Consider the following 14,655-nt stretch of genomic DNA (forward strand, 5'->3'; position numbering starts at 1 on the left):
ATTTGTATGTAATATATTTTATTGTTTATAGATTTTTTAAAAATTAAGGCATATAATAAATTTAAATTTTTTTAAAATAATTTAAATGGGTTATCCAAATCCGAACTGAATCGTCAAAGATCAGAACCGAACACAAAATCCCAAAGTGACCTGAAAACGAACCCGAACGCCCACCCCTAATCACTATTATATATCTTATATGTGTCATCATAGGTTACAAAAATATGTGTTATCATATAATTAATCGTATTTTATACGTACCATCAAATAAGTAATCTTATAATTAATAATATTTTGTACGTACAATCATATAAATAATTACATATATTATATTTTTAAATTTCAATGTAAAATATAAAAATAATAATTTAAGTTGGTGTTTGAAATTGGGCTTTGTATTGTATTTTTCTTATATATATTGAAAACATTTTTATAATGGTTATTGGAAAATATGTTAGTAAAAATCAATTTTTGAATATATGTATATTTTTGAATGAATTTTTGATATAAATCAATTTTAAATTATTATTTTGATTTGAATATGTATATCAAATAACATAAGTCCATTACTTTTTAATATTATGTAATGAACTTCCAATTTTTTTAATAGCATAAGTTCATTACTTTTTCTTTTCTAGCTGACTGCTATCCACGTTTTCAAACAACATTATATTTATTTTTTAACTACTATCCATGTTTCCAAACAAATAGTAAAAGTATTTCTACTTTAATAAGATAGATGTATATCAACTAACATAAGTCCATTACTTTTTAATATTATGTAATGAACTTCCAGTTTTTTTAATAGCATAAGCCCATTACTTTTTCTTTTCTAATTTATTGCTATTAATGTTTCCGAACAGCATTATATTTAATTTTTTAATATTATCCATGTTTCCAAACAAATGGTAAATGTAATTCTACTTTAATAAGATAGATATGATAGATATGACAGCATATATTGTTCAACAAAAAAGTCACAACTAAAATTCTGCAGCAACATCACAAAACCCGACAACAGAAGTTCGACAGCAAAAAAAGATGTAAAACCACAATTGTAAGCAATCGTGCTCTTAGATTGGAAAAATGAAAATGACAGCGATCCAAATAGCAACTCTTTGGATTTTAGCATAGTTGTATTTATTATTAGTTGAATTATTTACAGGTTGAAATTTCGAATCTGATTGTTTAGAAAACTATACTTCATTTGATGTGTGAATGTTTATAACTTCATTTGAAGTCCAACACATATCCACTTCTAAAAAGATCAAGTTTCGAACCGCTTTCTTTCTGCATACAATATTCTTAGTTTATATATCTTAGATTTTTTTCTTGTCAAACATACAGCTTAGATTCTTTCCGTGACCTCTGACAGAATAAAGAATAATAAAAAGTAGAAGACATTTTTTGAACTAAAACGTAGAAGATATACCTCGGTGGCTCGGTTGCTAGAGGCAAAATCCGAACATCGGATGCCAAAACAGAAAACACAGGCATAGAGATGCCGGCTAAACAAGGAAGAAAACCCTTTCTCTCTCCAAAATTAAGGAGATAGAAGAAAGAGAGGTGTTGTATACTATTACTATATAGTTATGTATATTGGATAACTCAGATCACTATCTTATTATTACAGTGAAAGAAAAGGATAAAAATGTATCTTTGGTATACACCCAAAAGCAAGCTATTACACGTAACTAATCCCATATACATACAATCCTATTCATCCCCCAATAGAAACCAAAACAAAAACAAAAATAGAAATCGATATACAACCGTCGACCATATGTAATCAAAGACTAAAATTAAAATTTGTTCTTTGTTATGGTTCAATGGTATAAGAAAATAATATACTAATTTAAATACTAAAAACGTATAATAACCTTGTTTGGTTGCTCCTGCCTTTTAAGCAACGAAGTCAGGCAATAACTGAGCCACATATCTCTTCTGGTTTTGTATGTTCATCCCATTGTAAGCCGCTGCTGCTGCGGCTGATGAATGTGCGGTTGCCGCCGAGCCGCTGCCACCATTTATGGCTGAGTTTCCATATTCCTCTGTTTCTCCTATTTTCACGCTCCTCCCTATCTGAATTCCATGGTGGGTCTGCATGAAACCCTGATGGTGCGTGGATGACAAGCTATCACAATGAGGTAACCCTAACGTGAGAGACACGCCATTGATGTTTCCTGAGAACCTCTGTGTTAAAAGCTCCTGGTCCGAGACAGCCACATTAAATCTTGACATCTCATCCATTTGGTATTGTACGAAGCTCCCCATGAAAGGGTATCCACCGTCTGATCTAATCCCTTGCCGTTCTTCTAGAATTTTCATCGTGATCTTCTCGTTCGAGCTGAAACCCTCATTTATAGGCTGCATCATTGTGTCGTCGCTTGTTCTTAGCCTCTTGGGACTTCCTTGCATTCCAGTGACGCCTTCTAGGTCACCGTTGTGACTGGGATTCAGATGGTAATCGTCGAGGCCTCCTCCTCCCATGGGGATCTTCTCTTGGTTACTAGTTGACTTAGAAGCAGAATCATCGATGTTCTCATCCAAATTTGGTGTCTTCTCCATGGATCCCATGTTCTTTCCTTGCTCCTTCATTTCCTCCGCGTACATCTCTTCCACCATCGGTTTCCATAGCCGAACCCTCGCGTTTATGAACCAGTTCGACACCTAATAAGAAAGAAAATAAATCCAAGCCGGTTATGGGCACATCCATGTAAAATATATATATATATATATATATATATTGAAAAAAACCATGTAAATTATTGGTGAAAAAAACCATGTAAATTATTGGTCTTGAGTTCCCAAAATTTTGGAACTAATAAATATATAAATACATGCTCCTATTTATATTTTTTTAATTAATTTTCTTACTAAATTGTCTATACGTATCCTTAATTCATACAATACCACAAGAATCATTTGAAGCTTACGTACCTGGCTCCGAGTGAGTCCTGTTTGCTTGGCTAGCATGTGCTTGTCCGAATCCTTAGGGTATCTAATGTAAACAAAGACAAGACTTAATGTGTGTTCAAGTGAAAGTAATGGATATGTGTATAGATGTAATGCGGGTTACTTACGGGTGAAGAAAGTGTTCGAAAAGCCATGCACGGAGGACTGAGACGGCTCGTTCGGGGAGACCACGTTGAGGTCTCCATGCATTATTAGAAGGATGCTGAATCATTCCAAGTTGCTGAAGAGCTCTCTGCTGTCTCAAGTGATTGTCTACGAACTTGAGCCTCGACCCTTCAAACCTCCCGACACCGGACACAGAATCTTCCTCCCCAAGACTCTTGTTGGCCGCTTTTATCTGACCAGCGATCGCCTCTTTCAAGCACCGGAACTGTCTTGATATTGTCTTCAGTGCGAGGGAGGTGTATGACTTGGCAGAACCTATCCCTGCCGCTTGTTCGAACGATGAGATTACCATCTGCATCTGTTGGTGATACTGTCTGTATCGCTGCTCCACCTTTTCATTTCCCAAGCAATAACGTCAAATAAGGCTTATGAATTACAGTAACTGATAACTGTCTATATATATCATCAATAAAAGTTCTTAATCTTTCCAAAAATAACAAAGAGAGGAAGCGAACTATAATTAATACTCTCTACATTTCGAAATAAAAATGTTTCAAACTATAACATGTTTTCACATTTTGAGGTGAATGTTAGCTTTATTGAAAACTGTATAGTTACAAATTACATATTGTTTTATAATTGGCTGACTTGTTTTAACTTTATATTCAATGATGTTTCTTACATAAAAGTAATTTAATGTGTTTTTGGCTAAAACATCTTGTAATTTGAAGCAGATGGAGTATTCATCAATCTGTCTGACAAATTAATGAGAAGAGAGATGAGCTTTATATGATTGGTTATTTGAGAAAACTCAAAAATATAGTATAAATATAATATGAAGTGAAAATGACTGAAAATCTTAACCATAAATTTTTCTAAGTCCACTTCATGTGTGATATAAGAGAGCAGTAGCTGGTATATAATACGTATATCGGTATATGTAGTGTTGTTGTTGTTGTTTGTTACCTCGTGAAGCATACTACTCAACTTTGCTTTCTTCATTTGTATTTCTTGCCTCTCCGCCGTTCCTAGCTCCACCGTACGTTTACCCGAAGCTTCTCCGCCGCCATCAGAACCTTCTCTGGCGCCGGTGGAGGATTCTCCGACAGCTTTAGTATCAGTTACACTTGTCCCTTTCTTCGATGAGAATAGTTGGGACTTAGTGTTGATGTCATTCGAATCAGCCTTGACTACTTCGTCTAGAAGCTCTTGCGCTGCCTTCAAGTACTTGGAGCTTACAAGATTCGCTATACCGTTTGTTACTCCCGATGCTGTAGAGCCTGATCCGACCCGGATATCTTCTCCGGGTCCTGACCCGAACCCTACGTGATGGAGAGTCTGGCGATGTTGCTGCTTCTGCTGTTGAGACGAGAGGGTCAAAGAAAGGCCTCGTTGGGCGCGTGGAGTCTCACACGCAGCTTGATGATGAGTGGGATCCACTTGGTGGCTGCCATATAAACTGTACTGCACGCGCGGAGGGTATCCGTGAAGTACAGAGATGTTGTCGGCGGCTGTAATGGAAGCAGCTTCATGGCCAGAGAGTGGTATGCCGACGAACTGCTGGTTCGCGTTTCGCGGAGGCGCGTGTGAGTCTAGGAAGACGAAACTGTTGTTGTTTGTGTTGTTGTTGTTGTTGCTGCTATTGTTTGAGTCGTCGTCTTGTTGAGTGTATGGTACGTAAGTTGTTGGATTCATGAGGATCAACGTCTGTAAACCACCGTCGGTTCCGGCTGAGATCTCCGGTGGATTGCCGTGGAAGTAAGCAGCCATCGAATTATATACTGTTACGTTATTCACAAATGAAACTGTATAGTTTTCTTGATTTTTGTTCACCAAGCTGATTGATCATAGAAACAAACAAAGAAGACAACAAAAAACACTATAAGTTCATATAGATCCCTATATCATAAAGTTAAAGAAAGAAAAAATTGTTGATCACATCAATAACAAGAAGAAAAAAAAAACGAATTGTGGAGTACGAGAGAAAGAGAGAAAGAGAGAAAGATCGAAGGATATGTAAATGAAGACATAATCATGATTGAAAATAAAATAATAAAATAATAGAGTAAAAGGCAAAATTGATAGAAAAATGAATTATTATTATAAGAGAAAAGAAAGATGAAGAACCTGGATTGATAGAGATCTGATGATGCACGTGTTTCATGATCATCTCAAGCTGCAAAAGGAAATATACATTAGACAATTCCTATCTAAGAGAAAGAGGGAGAGAGACAGACTCACTCACACACACGAATTTACATACCTATGTTTGTCGAGATGTGTGTATGATTGCTATGTGAGTTTGGTCTCTGTGTCAGACTCAAAGATCTCTGCAACTCTTTTCTAGCTCAAAGGGGAAATATAAAATACATTTAAAAAGCTGAGAAATATATTTATATATATAGTCTCTTATTGTATATAACAAAAAGATGAATATTTATTATATTTAGAGAGAGAGGATAAAAGATACCCATCTTTTCCTTCCTTCGCTCATTAATCTTCCCACAGTACGCCACCATTTTCCTTTCACTGTCTATCTTTTTCTTCTTCTGTTTTATGGTCGGTATAAATATATCCTATTACCAAAGCGTATTTTTTTTGTAACATTATTACCAAAGCATATTTTGTTTCTTTCATTTAATGACGATATTATTTTTATTTTTTAATACATGAACTCACTGTGTAATTCATACTGTAGTATAGTCGGAACTTGAATTTCAAGTCATATTGATACTGATACTTGTAACCACGATTAAACTTTTGTTGTGTTTACGGTTCTTACGTTCACCACCTGCTAATTTTTTTTTTTTTGTCGTGTACCCATCTAATCTAAATCAAGTGGAGAACAAACGAGTCAATCCTCCGAAGAGCATTTTCATCTGTCCGGGTCTGATCTATATGGAAGAAAATATAACCTCTGGTTCTTGCATCTTTTGCTAATACGTCTGTCCGGCCATTCCGACTTCGAGGAATATGAGACAGTCGCACATCCTCGAAATCTTCTTGTAACCTCTGGAACACCTCGATCTCTGTCGCAAAAGCTGGCCAGTCCATCGGGTTTGTAGTCATATCCACTAAGTCCGAGCAGTCCGTCTCAAACCATACCGAAGTGATCCTTTTGTCTCTCATACATGAGGCTGCCCAAAATAACCCTTCCATCTCAGCATGCAAAGCTGAGAGGCTCCTGTTACACGCCCGTAATCCGAAGTATTCTAAGCCCATTTGATCCTTAAGACTCCACCCTAAGCCACTGACACTGTCATTATTGATCCATGATGCATCAATTTGACAAGTAGGGATTCGAGGTATCCAAAGGGGCACTGTCTCAATCTCTGTAGTAGGGAGATCGTCATGATCCTCCTTTGCTTCCTCTTTTTCGTTAGCCTTCCTCCAACATTCCGCCTCAAGAGACGCATGTTGGAGGGTGTCAATGGGGGATACGTCTTTCCCATTGAAGAGTTTGTCGTTCTTCGCCTTCCAAATGTACCAACAGATCCATGGGAAGGTATCGAATTGTGGTCTCAGAGGAGCCACCTCTTTTCTCTTCCAAAAAAGGAAGTTCATGTTTTGATATATGGATGTACTCGGGAAGTAACCCGGAGGGGACGGATAGTCCGATAAAGCCCAAACCTGAAGAGCTGGTGGGCATTCATAAAGAAGATGATTAATCGACTCCACTGGGCCAGCACATCTAGGACAACTCCTATCGGTGCCCAGGTGTCTATACATGAGCCTCTCTGCTCTCGCCACGCAGCCCGAGATAGCCTACCACAAGAAATGTTTCATCTTGCTCGGGGCTTTTAGCTTCCACACATGGCTCTGAAGTCTCGTGATACTCGGTTCTGTAACGCCTTCTTGTGTAAAACTCAACTTGGTTGATCGGAGTAGGTCGTAACCGGTTTTAACTGAATACACTCCTGATTAGGTGTGATTCCAAACATATCCATCCGGGGCAAGAGAGCGAGATGGTTTTAGCCCAAGTATCAAAGGAATATCATCCGGGTGAAAGAATTCTCGTAAAAGCTGGATATCCCACTCTTTGGTATCATTCCTAATAAAGGACTGAAGAAGAAGTTGGGGTAGTCTGTAAACAATGTGGTTAGCAGGTCTAGGTGGCCGAGCCACTGAGTCTGGAACCCATGCCTCACTCCAAATCCTCGTATCTCGACCCGTTCCAATCGTTTTCCGTAAACCTGAAATGAGTAGAGGTCTTGCTGCGGTGATACTGCGCCATCCATATGATGGTGAGTATGTTCGTCGGTCTTTCAAAGGAGAGGTATGATTGTAGTACCTTCCTTTTAAAACACGTGCCAATAAAGAGTTTGGGTAATGAATTAATCTCCACAATTGTTTTGCAAGAAGTGCTATATTGAAGTTATGGAGATTTCGAAAACCTAGTCCCCCGAATTCTTGGGGGTACAGATCTCGTCCCATGCTATCCAATGTAAACCTCTGCTGGTTTGTTTTGAGGTACCACCGGCTAATATTATATGATTTGAAAGATTAAAAAATGGACATTTCAACCATATTGGAATTTATTTTAGATATCAGAATTTAATTAATAAGTAATGTGTAAGTTTCCTTACACTTGCCGAATAGATCGGCGAGTATAAAATTTTCCTAGTTTACAAGTTAAAATATATAACAGAATACAAATAATTTATTTAATAAATTGCCTTCTTTCCTGTATCTATTTTTTACGCCTTTACTTAATGTTTTTCAAAAAAACTCTACAGTACTATATGTTGTAATAACAGTCACATGATTCAGAATGATTACACTATGTCTAGCAGGTTGATAAATAAAATCCATTATAATTACTATGCATATATACCATACTAAAACAAAAGTGATAAAACTGTATCAATATATTTATTTGTAAATACTTCTATTAATGCTGATATTCGATTTGACATCCAGACCAACAGATAATAATTTTTAAATTCAAATATTTCAGCTTCATATATATCTTATAAGGATTTAAGAAATTCGTCCACTTGCGAATGGATAAAACACAGAGGAACTTGTATGATATGACTTTAGCCATTTTATGTATTGACTAGGTAATGAACCCACATATCCTTACAACCAAACACTCTGATTTAGCTATTTATACTCCATACAATTTTATAGTGATATATATGTCGTGTCCAATTTAGAATCATATAATTTCCTTATTTTAACATTATATTTATGTTTTTAAATAAAAAGATATCCCACACTAGCCTATCCCACACGCATCTCAATCCAAATATTTCTTTATTGATATAACTACAATCATGAACATAAAGTATTCTTGAGATTTATATACTTCAGTCTTTTATCATCTATTAATTTCAGACTCACTCTAGATGGCAAATAAATTTGAACCGATTGGGATTTTACTAAGAATAAGACCCAAAAATTTTAAAAGTTATGTTGCCAAGTTCTTATAAAAAAAAACGTATGATCAACTGCACAGAAAACATGTGTTTCTTTAAGGAAAAAAGAAAAACTATGTGTTTCATTGATCATGCTTTTTAAAAACGCGTAAACACTTTGATACTTTTCTAAGAACACCTTTCTGCGCATTCTATATAACACCAAAAATTCCAATTTATATGTTTTGAAAAAATAAATAGATCAAGGGTATGACCTAATAGGGAGAAAAAATCAACGAGCAAAACTTTATTATAATGTTTTATTTTTATGTCCTTGACTGTTTTGGGTAAGTAAAAATTAACAATTTTTACTTATAATCGGCTCCATCTCTTTATTTTCTAACTATTTTAACTAAATTGAGAGTTATACGCCAAACGCTAATAATATATAAATCGGTAGTATACTGATATTTTAAAACATTAGAGAAATTGGAAAACTTATACGAAAAAGTGCAGTGTGTCAGAAGATCCAAACAGCACAAAAACGAGGAAACGTCTCCTTCTGCAGAAAACCTACAATATTTAATTACACAAAATATAAATAACTGAGGAAGAAAGGAGGAAAGAAGATGATAACGATAATGATAATGAAAGAACGGGTCCCATACTCTCATTATATGTACAGGTGTAATTTGATGATTTAGCCGATAAATTTTAATTACTTTTTGAGTTTATGAGAAATTTGAATATCCTTTTATTTTGACTAAGTTCTATCATCTTATTACAATTTTTTACATTATTGTATTACAATTTGAACTAACTATTTCGTAGAGATGTCAGATGTTTATTCATTCTATATGTAACTTTTTCTGCAAGATGTTTAATTGGTTACAAGACAAGATAATCAAATCCATTGTCCATGTTCACAATAAAACCCACTACATTATTGTTGTGCATACGTACTTTCATTCTCGGCATATCAACAATTTACTGTAAGTGATATCATCTGTGAAAGGAAATGCTTATCTCCTCTCTCGCAAAAGTTCGATAAAGTAAAGCTCACTTTCCTCCGGCGTACGGTGGCGCGTCCGTGCTTGTACCGGCGCCGGAGGCTCCGTCCTCGCGTCTCTGTTCTTCTCTGTTGCTGCTGCTTCGACTGTCCTGCTTCCCCTTCGATATGCACAAGTTTCTGGGTTAGGGTTTGGCTCCGGAGATTGCTCCGATGCAGAGGGTTTGCGTCTCTGGCGGTTTCTCTGCTTCCTCTGCTTCCTTGGCGAGAAGGTGGAGCTATGGTTGGGTGCTGCAGTCGGCTCTTTGGGTTTGGATCTAGATCGTTTTCACCTAAGATCTGGTCCGTTTCTTCTGCTCGTGAGGAGGAGGTTTGGTTTGACTCTCCTAGGTCGTCGATGGGTCTCTCCTTCCGGACTAGAGTGTCATTTGGCTCGGGCTGGAGTTTCTTAGTTCTCGTCGTTCTCGTCGGGCGCTGGTTCTCCTTTTCTAGCCAGAGTGTGTGTCGGTGGGTCTCTCTACCATGACAACGTGCCTTGTGCTTTGAGTTCGCATGTAAGTTGGTTCTCGAGTACAATCAAGGCTCGTGTAGGTCTAGCTCGTGGTTCAAAGGGTGGTTGTCTATGCCTCCTCAGTGGCCTCCAGCTCTGCCTCTTCACTTCGAATCCTCTCTTCCTGATTCCCTGGCTTGTCCATTCTCTGGAGGCGTATGTTCTTCGGTTAGGTATGTGCTCTGGTCTTCATAAAGTCCTTGCTGTTGCTAGCGGCAAATTGTTTCAGCACTGGAGTTAGCTCGTTGGTTCTCAACGGCTTCAAGCGTGCAAGTGGTTCTCGTGTCTTTGACTGCTTGCTTTGAGCGCTTGGTTTTCGCTCACATCCCAGCATCACTGAGGTTCGCTTGAGCATTGGTGGTGGTGTGCGGTTTCATTTTAGTGCAGGTTTGGGGCTACTGGTCAGGGAGTGCGGAGGTTGCGGCCTGTTTTTGCTTGGTCTGGCATTGTGTACAGGCTGGTTTCGAGTCAAATAATTGCTTGTTCTAGCTGGTGTTGGTGTTCTTGGCCTCTACCTTTACAGTTTGTTCATGTGGGTGTGTGCTAAGAGGTACTCCGCGAGCTGTTCTCGGCTGAGCCAATATCTTTAAGAGCAGTTGCATCGGGGAGGCCAAAATTACTGGGCTCTGACTCTCAGTTTAACTTGGTTCAGTCTTTTGCGGCAAACGGTAGGTACCAAACTGGTCGTGCTTCTGGATTGTTGTTCTAGTGTGTTGTGTCATGCTCCAATTTAGGCTAGATTGAGTTTTGTTTAGATTTTGTTTTCTTTTCTGCTTCTTGTTAATCTATGTATGTCTGTCAAAAATTGAAAAACCTGGTAATAATGTTTTTACATTTTTACCAAAAAAAAAGAAGGAAATGCTTATTTCCCAAACTAAAACTGTACAACCTTTAGAATGAAATGGATGTTTTATTCTAATTACTAAACTCTCACGCTTCATATATGCACTCGACTCTACCAACGCACTATCATATTCAGTCCTATACACACCTTAGCAAGTTAACTATAAAATCATAGATATATATGTGTATATATATAACAAGTTTATTATTGGATTCAATCTTTATTTTATATATATATATATATATATATTATCATTCTTCAAATATATTTTTTTTCTGAGAGATGTCAAACATAAAGGATCCACCTGAGTCATATAGGATGTAGTCGAGTGGTTAGGGGTGGACTGACACGTTTCAAATTCGATTTATCTGCTATTGAAAACTAAGTCAACATTGTTTTTAGATATCTACACGGATTTGGGCCCGACCTATTTACAAACCCAAAGAAAGAATTTATCTATGGATTAGTTTGAGCTCATTCATAATCTGAAGTAGGCATGGGTGTAAATAACTGTAACCGAGATCCAGACTCTAACCCGAACCAAAATAGCGGGTTAGTTCGGATAGGTAACGGGACCATGAAGAAACACCTAATGGATCCTTAGCTTCTGGCTTTCGGATAACCGGTCGGTTCGGTTGTAAACCGAGATCCGAACCAAGCACCCGATTAAACCGTATATAATGAATGTACATATTCTCTCCTCCGTCACCTGTTCTGATAATTTCCTTGTGCGACCAAACCCTAATTCCCAAAAAGCGTTTTTGATTCACTCTTTTAATCACCAACTGAAAACCATAAATCTCTTTGTCTCTCCGTCTTGCTCCATCTGAGAATTTGAAGAATCAGTCACATGTTTTTTTTTTCCCTCTGCGCTTCTTCTTCTTCAGGTTTTCTAAAAAAATTGGCTATAGATATCAACATTGAACTTCTTCTATTTGCGTGTCTTAAGATTCGTTTTTTTTTCATTAACTCATATTATATTTGTATTCCTCTGTTTCGTTTTTTATTGTTCTATTTTTCACTTAAATTGTTACTCCCTCTGTTCCTGAAAGTAAGATTTTCTAGAGTATGCACGCTTATTAAGAATTTAATAAATGTTTATAATTTAATTTATTTTTTACTTTTTTATACACTTTCCAATAACTTTCCACCAATAAAATTTAATCAATTCAAATATTCTCAATTAATGTTCCTCAAAAGTATAAAAAAGTACCTTAACAATATAGAAAATCTATCTTTGTGGAACAAGAAAAAAATCTAAAACATCTTACTTTCGGGAACGGAGGTAGTATATGTTTACAGATGGAATACGAAAAAATGCTCTGTTATGAATAGATCTTTACAAAAAAAAATCTTATTAATGTTTGTGTTCGGACTTGATCGGATTGTTAAGTTATTTTCGGTTTAGTTTAGTTACATTCGAGTTTTTTGGTTACAAAACCCGGATCTGAACCGAACCCATTTTATCTTCGGGTTTATGCGGATTTTGATTTCTTCACCCGTACCAAACCGAACCCGGTTAGTTCCGAGCTGATACCATACCAGAAATCTACAATAACCGAATGGAATTTCTAGGCTTAGATCCAAAAATCCAAAAATAACCTGAGGAGGGAGGGACTGAACGCGGAGACCGAACTCCCATGCCTAGTCTGAAGATACCCAAGTTAATAAAACAAAATATTTCTAAAACATACCACCAATATATATTATCGACTTCGAGATTTCAATGACTCTGCATGTCAGTCTTGTTTTGCTGTGTTTGATGATGATTTACTATTTTAATCTAATTTGAGATCGAAACTAGTCATTGGTTTAATCATTGATCTTCTCCAACAAATTCTCAGTTAATGTACTTGTTACCATATTTTATTGCGTGTCTCTGAAAGGACTGCAAAACTGTAGTCACATCCAGATGTGTACATACGATGTTAAAAATATTAAAAGTAACTTAAAAAAAATATATGTTTTTTTGAACTTAGCTTTCATATTAAAAATGCAAAAGAAAAAAAAAGATACAAGCCATTAGCTAGTGTTTTTAGCCCATTGGCCTTTAGTTTAGGATGACACATATTTAGGATCCCGAGCATAGAAGCCCAATTACAAAATAAAATTGAAAAGATGATCGCAAAGCGAAGAGGTCGAAGTTATGGAAGAAGAGAACGGTGACTTTGATCTTTACGCCAGCCATTGCTGCATAAGCCGAGAAGTAGCCCCTGGATTTGAGTCCCTGAGTGAAGAGATTCTGTCTTTCACCTGCCTTTCCAGAAGGCGAGAGATTGCGTCTGTGGATCGAAACAATTGGCGGTGCAATCGACCGTTCCTCTCAGTCCAAGCCCAGTAAATGCAAGCCTGCCAGCAGATACGAAGAAGAATACCTGTTGTTGATCGTCTGTTTGTTGATTGAAGCTGAGCCATGACTCGATCCCAAGTTCTCTCTGGCTGAATACCACACCGCCTTGCAGCCGATCTCCACAGGTTCCACGAGAAGTTACAGTCAAAGAAGAGATGTTTGCGACTCTCAGCCACTTGGTTACAAAGGAGACATGTAGGAGAAGTTTGAAGGCCCCATCCGAGTATCCTGTCCTTTGTTGGGCATCTGTTCAACACAAATAGCCAAGCTAAAAAACTGTGCCTAGGAATCCCTCCTTTATTCCACACAGAGTAGAACCAAGGTACTGAGATTCCCTCATCACAAAGCTTCCCGTAGACTACTCCTGTACTATATTTTCTGCTTTTCCTCCCGTCTACTTCCCACTCATAGAAGTCTTCTGAATCGTTGAGAGTAGTTGTTATTAGTAAAGCATGGATGTTTACTAATGCCTCTGTTCTTGCAGGTGGTAGCCTCCAATAATTATCTCTGTATAGTGATGCAAGAGTCGCCTCTGAGGAGATCCCCAGTGCCGAGTCACCGCTTATATTCAAGTATGAGCGCATAGAACCATATGGCGACCAATTGTCACTCCAGAAACGAGTAGAGTGGCCATTTTGAACACGCAATTTGATCCATTCATATATAGAGTGGCTAAGTTTTAATATCTTGTTTACCTGCCAAGAGAACCGTCTGCTTGGAGCCGTGATCCAAAGGTTACTCAAGCATCCTTCTAACACCTCCTCCTTGAACCAAGCAACCCATACCGAACCCGCTTGGAAGAACAACAGCCATACCAACTTCAGACAGCAAGCCTTGTTCCAGATTCTGAGATTCTTGATCCCAAGCCCTCCCTCTCTCTTTGGCTTTGTCACCACCTCCCAAGAAACTCTTGCAGCGTGGTGTTCCTCTATATCTCCTTTCCAAAGGAAAACACCACAAAGGGAGTTGATCCGCTTCACACAGGCTTGGGGAAGTATGAATGTTGAGCACCAGAAGGTTGTTATTCCCGTAATGACAGTCTTGATGAGTAGGAGCCGACCAGCAAATGAGAGAGACTTTGCACTCCAAGAAGACAGCCTGCTCTTAACTTGCTGGAGTAAACCCTCACAGTGGAGTAAGGAGAGCTTTTTAGTACAGAGAGGAACACCTAGGTAACGGACTGGAAGAGCCCCTAAGGGCATGCCTGTTGATACCATTATCAGGTCTGTTTCCTGCGTGGAGAGAGCAGATGCAAAGAAAGAGGATTTCTGTACACTTACTGCCAGACCCGACCGAAGCTCAAACTCACGCAGTACTTGGAGGACAGCTTGAACCGAGCTGAGAGAACCATCTATAAAGATAAGTAAGTCATCAGCAAAGCATAAGTGAGTTAGTTTGGATCCTTCACATTTTTATGGTAGTTGAACTTCATATCTCTTGCAGCTTGGTTCAGCATAAGGG

At 37.8% G+C, this 14,655-nt stretch overlaps 1 protein-coding gene across 1 annotated transcript; it reads right to left on the reverse strand.

Annotated features, from left to right (window-relative positions):
• Window positions 1-1,604: 1,604 nt before the first annotated feature.
• On the reverse strand, window positions 1,605-5,611 carry LOC106388137 (BEL1-like homeodomain protein 1). The gene is made up of 6 exons (XM_013828137.3): window positions 5,345-5,611; window positions 5,209-5,257; window positions 4,048-4,918; window positions 3,084-3,472; window positions 2,941-3,001; window positions 1,605-2,670 (listed from the first exon to the last, which is right to left on the reverse strand). The coding sequence occupies exons 3-6, from the start codon at window positions 4,849-4,851 to the stop codon at window positions 1,903-1,905; spliced, it is 2,022 nt and encodes a 673-aa protein (XP_013683591.1). The 5' UTR covers window positions 4,852-4,918; window positions 5,209-5,257; window positions 5,345-5,611; the 3' UTR covers window positions 1,605-1,902.
• Between the last annotated feature and the right edge of the window lie 9,044 nt (window positions 5,612-14,655).

The sequence above is a fragment of the Brassica napus genome, chromosome C3 (genome assembly GCF_020379485.1).
Source record: "Brassica napus cultivar Da-Ae chromosome C3, Da-Ae, whole genome shotgun sequence".
NCBI lineage: Eukaryota > Viridiplantae > Streptophyta > Magnoliopsida > Brassicales > Brassicaceae > Brassica > Brassica napus.

Excerpts from the sequence above, each read along its gene's own strand:
- LOC106388137 (XM_013828137.3), bottom strand. The coding sequence starts at position 4,851 with ATGGCTGCTTACTTCCACGGCAATCCACCGGAGATCTCAGCCGGAACC. Across the intron at positions 3,002-3,083 it reads TTCGAACACTTTCTTCACCC|ATACCCTAAGGATTCGGACA; the intron begins GTAAGTAACCCG and ends TGTTTACATTAG. Across the intron at positions 2,671-2,940 it reads CAGGACTCACTCGGAGCCAG|GTGTCGAACTGGTTCATAAA; the intron begins GTACGTAAGCTT and ends CTTTCTTATTAG.